The sequence below is a fragment of the Rhineura floridana genome, chromosome 9 (assembly GCF_030035675.1).
Source record: "Rhineura floridana isolate rRhiFlo1 chromosome 9, rRhiFlo1.hap2, whole genome shotgun sequence".
Taxonomy (NCBI): domain Eukaryota; kingdom Metazoa; phylum Chordata; class Lepidosauria; order Squamata; family Rhineuridae; genus Rhineura; species Rhineura floridana.
Genome location: NC_084488.1, coordinates 124,094,432 through 124,103,225, shown reverse-complemented (window position 1 = coordinate 124,103,225; position 8,794 = coordinate 124,094,432). Strand labels below are relative to the sequence as shown.

General features: G+C 44.2%; 1 protein-coding gene across 1 annotated transcript in view; it reads left to right on the top strand.

The window, feature by feature from the left end:
* The first annotated feature begins 7,597 nt into the window (after positions 1 to 7,597).
* The window catches only part of LOC133363698 (C-type lectin domain family 4 member F-like), a 36,065-nt gene continuing 34,868 nt past the window's right edge, over positions 7,598 to 8,794 (top strand). Inside the window, exon 1 of the mRNA XM_061582966.1 lies at positions 7,598 to 7,781. Within this exon, the coding sequence (XP_061438950.1) occupies positions 7,598 to 7,781 (184 nt within the window). The remainder of the gene's footprint in view (positions 7,782 to 8,794) is intronic.

Genomic DNA, 8,794 nt, shown 5'->3' with positions numbered 1-8,794 from the left:
CGACTTTGAGCTTGGAGGCGCAGGTCTCTGCTGTGGCCGGGAGTGCCTTCGCTCAATTAAGATTAGTGCGCCAGCTGCGCCCGTTCCTTGACCTGTCAGACTTGACTACGGTAACACATGCCTTAGTTACATCCCGATTAGACTACTGTAACGCGCTCTACGTAGGGCTGCCCTTGAAGACTGCTCGGAAACTTAAATTGGTACAAAGAGCGGCAGCCAGAATGTTAACTAGAGCTGGGTTCAAAGAACATACTACTCCTTTGCTATACCAGCTCCACTGGCTGCCAATCTGTTTCCGGGCACAATTCAAAGTGCTGGTTTTGACCTATAAAGCCTTATACGGCTTAGGTCCAGGCTATCTGTTAGACCGTGTCTCCCTCTATGAACCTGTCCGGATTTTAAGATCATCCGGTGAGGACCTCCTTACTATTCCATCTTTCTCGCAAGTTCTTCTTGCTGAGACACAGAATAGGGCCTTTTCGATGGCTGCCCCTAGATTGTGGAATTCCCTCCCTAGCGAGGTTCGGTTGGCTTCCTCGCTATCATCCTTTCGCGCCCAGGTGAAGACTGTTTTATTTAGGCGGGCTTTTAACTGAAAATGTTATAGTTTTAATCTATTTTGATTTAATCTATTTTTAATTGTTTTTAACATGTATATTGGTTGTTCTGATTGTTTATTGTTTTAATTGTGAGCCGCCCTGAGTTCCTCGGAAGAAGGGCAGGGTATAAGTATTTTAAATAAATAAATAAATAAATTATCACCTTCTTCATCACACCTGTCTGCCTACTCTTCTGGGTGAGCTGTTGATTTTATTTTTGTTATTGTTATGTGCCTTCAAGTTGATTATGACTTATGGCGACCCTATAAATCAGTGACCTCCAAGAGCATCTGTCATGAACCACCCTGTTCAGATCTTGTAAGTTCAGGTCTGTGGCTTCCTTTATGGAATCAATCCATCTCTTGTTTGGCCTTCCTCTTTTTCTACTCCCTTCTGTTTTTCCCAGCATGATGGTCTTTTCTAGTGAATCCTGTCTTCTCATGATGTGTCCAAAGTATGATAACCTCAGTTTCATCATTTTAGCTTCTAGTGACAGTTCTGGTTTAATTTGTTCTAACATCCAGTTATTTGTCTTTTTCGCAGTACATGGTATCCGCAAAGCTCTCCTCCAGCACCACATTTCAAATGAGTTGATTTTTCTCTTATCCGCTTTTTTTTGCTGTCCAGCTTTCACATCCATACATAGAGATTGGGAATACCATGCTCTGAATGATCCTGACTTTGGTATTCAGTGATACATCTTTGCATTTGAGGACCTTTTCTAGTTCTCTCATAGCAGCTCTCCCCAGTCCTTGCCTTCTGATTTCTTGACTATTGTCCCTATTTTGGTAAATGACTATGCCGAGGTATTGATAATCCTTGACAAGTTCAATGTCCTCGTTGTGAACTTTAAAGTTACATAAATCTTCTGTTGTCATTACTTTAGTCTTTTTGACATTCAGCTGTAGTCCTGCTTTTGTGCTTTCCTCTTTAACTTTCAACAGCATTCATTTCAAATCATTACTGGTTTCTGCCAGTAGTGTGGTATCATCTGCATATTTTAAATTATTGATATTTCTCCCTCCAATTTTCACATCTCCATCTTGGTCCAATCCTGCTTTCCGTATGATATGTTCTGCGTATAGATTAAACAAATAGGGTGATAAAATACACCCTTTTCACACCCTTTCCAATGGGGAACCAATTGGTTTCTCCATATTCTGTCCTTACAGTAGCCTCTTGTCCAGAGTATAAGTTGCGCATCAGGACAATCAGATGCTGTGGCACCCCCATTTCCAGAGCTTGGAAAAGTTACTTTTTTGAACTACAACTCCCATCAGCCCCAACCAGCATGGCCACTGGATTGGGCTGATGGGAGTTGTAGTTCAAAAAGGTAACTTTTCCAAGCTCTGCCCATTTCTTTTAAAGCATTCCATAGTTTTTCAAGATCAGCACAATCAAAGGCTTTACTGTAATCTATAAAGCACAGGGTGATTTTCTTCTGAAATTCCTTTTTCTGTTCCATTATCCAATGTATGTTTGCAATATGATCTCTGGTATCTCTTCCCTTTCTAAATCCAGCTTGGACATCTGGCATTTCTCGCTCCATATATGGTAAGAGCCTTTGTTGCAGAATCCTGAGCATGACTTTACTTGCATGGGATATTAAGGCAATAGTTTGATAATTACTGCATTCCCTGGGATCCCCTTTCTTTGGAATTGGGATGTATATTGAACTCTTCCAGTCTGTGGGCCATTGTTGAGTTTTCCATATATCTTGACTAATTTTTATCAAAATTTGGACAGATTCAGTCTCAGATTCAGATTTTATTTACAAGTATTTTTACGCTGCTTTTCTGGGCAAGCTCATGCAAAGTAGCTTACAACATTTAAAACTCCAGCAAAGAGTGAAGAATAGACTATCGATAAACAAGCCAGTAGAAGCACAATAAAGCAACATAATCTGGCCCATAAAAGAAAGTTGTGCATGGAAGACTAAGGGTTTATCCACATGGGCTAAAGACGCTGCTTTTACAATTGTAATAGATTTTCAAGGTCCACACTTCTTGTTCAATGGTAGCTTCCAATCTGCTGTTTTCCATTCACACAAGTAGGCGTTCCCCTGGGAAGGATTAGTGTCACTGTTTCCTTGTGGCCCCGCCCTCTAATTTTACATGTTTATTCCCTCTAGTTCAAGGCTGAAGCAGGGAGAGCACCTTGGTGTGCAACTGACAAGAAAAAATGAAATTGACTAGACCCCCCTCCCTTCGAAATTGTCCAAGCCTGAGTGATAGGCAAACGGGGAGGAGTCAGTGTAAGGTAAAGTAGGCAGCGGTTGCAGCAGCTTTTGTGTTTGGCAGAGAGAGAGGAAGTGGGCGATGAGGCATAAGAGAGCCCACCCACTAAACAAAATTGAAGCAAAGTGCCTACAAGGAGGAGTTCAGCGCAGCTGAGAAGGTTTTTTCTTTCCTTTTTGCATTACCAGCGGATTGGGTTAATGCTGATTTAAAGGGGGAAATTGTGTGATAGCTTCTGCTTGCCTGCAGCATCATGTGAACCATGTGAATTACAAAGGGATGCAAGGAGCACCAGACACACACTAAGTTGCCAGGTGGATGAGCCTTAGTATAAAAAGCTCTATTTTCAGATAAGAGCCTTCTGAAATCCCTGCAGTGTCATTTGTCATATTCTCCTTCTGCCCCTTTGCATGTTTTTTTTTCTTGGAGCTCTGTAATTTTTTCCCTTTGACTAATTTAAAAAATAAAACATGTTCAATATCATAGAATCTTAGAATAGTACAGTTGGAAGGGGCCTATAAAGCCATCAAGTACAACCCCCTGAGTTATAAGAAGCTGAACCTGAATCATATCAATAAGAGTAATGACTGCAGTATGTTTTAACATGATATAGCAATTCTGAAGGGAGAGAATTCCAGAGTCATGGGGCCACCACCAAGAGAGCCGATTCCTTTGTAGCTATCAATCTCACTAAGCTAGGGGGTGGACTCTTGATGAGGGCCTCCAACACTGATCTCAATGCGCAGGCAGGATTATATAGGGGCAAGTGGTCCAACAAATAGCTTGGGCCCAAACTATTTTAAGGCTTTAAGGGGCAGTCCCTCAACACTGGGAAGAGCCATGTTTTTCCCATACAATTCTCCCTGAGAGCTTCGGAACGTCATCCACACCTGTCGCTTCCAGAGTGACTTGTTGTATTTGCCCTCAAAGTGCATGTTAGTGAAGAGTCCAGGACACTGGAGAGCTCAATGCTTTATTTTAAAAAGATTAAAAGAAGAAAACATTTTTAGGGGAAAGGAGGCAGCACCCAGAACTGCAGGTCGAAATAAGGTGAGTTGCAATGACTTTGGGTTCCATTATAGGTTTTTATTTTATTACTAAATGTCTGGGTTAAAATAGGTAAATCTAAGAGGCAGATGACATTATTATTATTGTTATTGTTATTGTTATTAACTTTATTTATACCCCGCCGTTTTTCCAAATTGGAACTCACAGCGGCTTCCAGATAAGACACATACAATTAAAAACCTATCAAAAATAAAAGCATATAATACATAAATGAATAAGTATAAACAGATATAATTAAAAATGAACTCTAGTTTAAAATAGCATTAAACTGTTTCTAATAATTAAAAAACATAACCATAAAATCAGAATAATTAAAAAATAAACTGGCAAGAACAATATAACATCCTTTTGGGCCTATCCTTGGCTGCCTTCGGAATCAAAGGCTTGCTGAAATAAGAACGTTTTTAACTGTCGGCGAAAGGACTGCAGGGAAGGGATCATTCTTATCTCCCTAGGGAGGAAATTCCAAAGCCTAGGGGCCACCACTGAGAAGGTCCTATCTCGTATTCCCACTAGTTGTACTTGTGCAGATGTAGGTATTGAAAGAAGGACCTCTCCTGAAGATCTCATGGTCCAGGCAGGCACATAGAGGGCGATGCGATCTGACAAATAGCCTGGACCCAAGCCGTATAGGGCTTTATAGGTCAGCACCAGCACTTTGAATTGTGTCCAGAAACAAACTGCCAGCCAGTGGAGCTTTTTTAACAGGGGAGTTGTATGGTCCCTGTAATCAGCCCCAGTTAACATTTTGGCTGCAGCATGTTGTACCAACTGAAGTTTCCGAGCAGTCTTCAGAGGCAGCCCCATGTAGAGTGTGTTACAGTAATCTAAATGGGATGTGACTAAGGCATGTGTCACCATGGTCAAATTGGATGGGTCAAGGAACGGGCGCAGTTGGCGCATTAATCTCAAATGTGCAAAAGCCCTCCTGGCCACTGTAGAAAACTGGGAATCCAAATTTAAAGCTGAGTCCAGGAGGACACCCAAACTGTGAACCTGTGTCTTCAGGGGGAGTATAACCCCATCCAGCACAGGCTGTATCCCTATTCCCTGATCTGACTTACGACTGACCAGGAGCACCTCTGTCTTGTCTGGATTAAGCTTCAATTTGTTCACCCTCATCCAATCCACCACTGACGCTAGACACCAGTTTAAAACCAAGACAGCTTCCTTGGAAGAAGGTGGAAAGGAGAAATAGAGTTGGGTGTCATCAGCGTACTGGTGGCACCGAACTCCAAACGCCCAAACAACCTCTCCCAGCGGTTTCATGTAGATATTAAATAACATAGGGGACAAAACTGAGCCCTGAGGGACTCCACAGGCCAGCGGCCAAGGAGTCGAACAGGAGTCCCCCAGTACCACCTTCTGTGTTTGCCCCTCCAGGAATGACCGGAGCCACTGCAAAACAGTGCCGCCAAGTTCCATCTCAGCTAGGCAGTCCAGGAGGATACCATGGTCGATGGTATCGAAAGCCGCAGAACCAACAGGGACACACTCCCCCTGTCCAGTTCTCTGCATAGGTCGTCCACCAAAGCGACCAAAGCCGTCTCCGTCCCATACCCAGGCCTGAAACCAGATCGAAATGGATCTAGATACTCCATTTCATCCAGAAATCCCTGGAGCTGAGAGGCCACCACACACTCTATTACCTTACCCAAGAATGGAATATTGGACACTGGCCGGTAGTTATCCATGTTTAAGGGGTCCAGGGAGGGCTTTTTCAACAAAGGTCTCACAACTGCCTCCTTTAGGCACCTTGGAATTCTGCCTTGTTGTAAGGAGGTGTTGACCACTCCTTTCACACACTCAGCCAGTCCCTCTCTGGCCTTTTTTATAAGCCAGGAAGGGCAAGGGTCCAGCAGACATGTGGTGGCTCTCACCTCTCCAAGGATCCTGTCCACATCCTCAGGCTGTACAAATTGAAAGGAATCCATCAATATTGGACAGGCAGGCGCCAAAGTTACATCCTCTGAGACTGTATCAATCCTAGCGTCTAAGTCGGAGTGAATCTGAGCGACTTTATCCGCAAAATGTCGTGCAAACTCTTGACAGCAGACTGTTGAGTGGTGTATATTACCCTCTCGGTGGCCCGAATGTAAAAGACCCCTAACCACTCAAAACAGCTCTGCTGAACGACTCACCACAGATGCAATGGCAGCCAAGAAAAAATATTTCTTTTCTGTACGTACTGCCACGGAGTAGGCCTTCAAATAGGCTCTAACTCGTGTTCAGTCATACTCGCTCCGAGTCTTCCGCCAGCGTCACTCTAGTCTCTGTCTTATTCACTTCATCACCGCCAGCTCCTTGGTAAACCAAGGAGCAGGTTTGGCTCCACTACGTGAGAGGAGACGCTCAGGAGCGATCGTGTCCACCACCCTGGCCATTTCCTCATTCCAGAGGTCAACCAGGGCTTCGACAGGATCGCCTGCCAAGGTGGCAGGAAAATCCCCAAGAGTCCTCAGGAACCTATCTGGGTCCATCAGGCTCCTGGGGCAGACCATCCTAATCGGACCCCCACCCTTGCAGAGGTTCTGAGTCCCAGTGAGTCTAAACCCAACCAGGTAGTGATCTGTCCATGACAAAGGAGTCAACAAAAGATCCTCCACACCAAGATCACCATTGTGCTTACTCTTCCAGTTCCCATTAAATCACTCAACTTGAGAATACAGTAGATAGATATGGAAGCCTAGCTGGATATAACAGAACATGGAGTGATGTGGGAGTTGTGCTGCTTCAGATGTCATCTCAACCAATGACACAACCACAAAGCCAATGAGGAACTTGCTGACATCTTCACCTGCAATGGGTGGGGATGTTCTTGCCCCACCGGATGCCAAAGACTGCTGCCTCAACCCCTCCCCCCCCAGTGCCATCACAATCCATTTTTCTCTCAGCTGCAGGTGTGCTGGTGACTATGAATGGTGGCCTGGGAGAAGAGGCAGCCAATCAGCAAGCAGCTTGAGTTACTATGCACTATGAATACACTATGTTGAGAGGACAAAGAAAGTGAGTAAGGCAGGAGGAGGAAAGTGTTAAGAGGCAATGGGAAATGCAGAGGAGAAGTAGTGCAGGGATCAAGTGAATCAGAATAGCAAGGGAAATACGTGGATGGTACCCTGCGTGGGAATCCTAAATCAAGCAAGTAAAAGGTACAGCCTGTAGCTTAGTGGCAAATTCAGAAGTGCAGTGTCCCTTCCTGATAGCCACAGCCACGCCCCGTTGTCTTTTTCCTGCTGGTTGAGAATGAGACCCTTGTTAATGTCTTCTCCCACAACAACAGATGTCCTTAGGAGCCATGTTTCCTTCTTGCCCTTTCATTAATGAGCCATTTTATCTGAGAACTTTTAAATTAGTTAAAAACTATTAGCAACAGCTCATTTTTGGCCTTCTGTAGTTTGAACTTTTTTCCCCTGAGTTTCCTTGTAAGCTTTGCCTCCGTTGAATCTCCCTTGACCCCCTTTGCATCAAAACATATTTGTCTGATTCCTCAGAATTAGATGCCACATCAGCCATGAGTAGTAGCGCAATTGGCTGTCACTTAGAAACCACTAAATGTTAGTGCTTCCTACTATCAATTGGGTCTTGGGTACAGTGACGAAATTCCCCTAGAGGCGAAGCTCAGAGGCCTGGTGGTGGACTTGTCCCTGGATCCGTCGTCTTCATGGGCATTTCTTTCTTCTTGCCCTTCAAGCCATGGCCCCCAAGGAAAAAGCTGCAGCTGACACAAAGAAGGCAGAACCTCCGCCGCCCCCTGAGCCACCCCCAGTGGCTGGGCTCGCAGGTCGTTTGAAAAAAGTTCCTCCAAAGGTCAAATGGATGCTTTTTGCAAACTTTGGACTGCTGTGCTTTGCCAGCTTCATCTACATGTTCCATTTATGTAAGTTCAGCTATAGCTGCTGTTGTATAACCCCGCAAACCAACCATTGAATAAGTTGCACCGCCTGCTTTCCCCTACCATTATGCTGGCATCTCCACAAGGGGAATAAAAGGACCAGCATTCATGTGTTAAGCAACCCCCCACTCTGAACCAGTGATGTAGCCTCTCTCCCCACCAATAGCACAACATGAGTACTGGGGACCGGTTCCTCATTCTTGAGAGGGAGCTGTACAGGTATATTTTGGCAGCTCACACTCAGGCAGAGCTTGGAAAAGTTACTTTTTTGAACTACAACTCCCATCAGCCCAGTCCAGTGGCCATGCTGGCTAGGGCTGATGGGAGTTGTAGTTCAAAAAAGTAACTTTTCCAAGCTCTGCACTGAACACACAGCCAGCAGCGCTGTGTGGCTGGCTTGCAGGGAACACAGCTAGCCCTTGTGGCCTGCTCACATCCTTTTAACAAGTGAGGTGGTTTGTCTGAATGAAAGATCTCATCATCTCACAAGATGAACTACTGACATCACAGCTCATTGGCCCTGCTTATCTCATTGTCCACCTGTGAACTTTGGTTCTGCACATTTCCACATCAACCTGTGATTTTTTTTTTAAAAAAAGTCCTCATGAAAATTTATCAGCATTTTGTTGTAGATTTCTCCTAATATATACATTTTGCCTAATATAGACCTATTTGCAAAGCAATTTTCCCTTATACAAGGATTTTTAGTATGTTATTTTCACTGTGATATGTATTTAACACTTTAGCGTGTGCTCTTGTGTACACATTACTTGGAGAACTGCATTGGAAAACTCGGAGAGATCTGAATTTCAAAGGATGGCCACATTTAGTTTTGGTTTGCATACCGTTTTGGCAAATGAGGATTAGGTAGGTTTGCCTTTAACTGCAAACTGAATCAAATCCCCCCCCCCCATCCCTATGAGTTTCACATGTCCAACTCATGTGTAGGTGGTTCACACAATCAGGATCCCTATGTGACCGATGGTATTGATTACGTG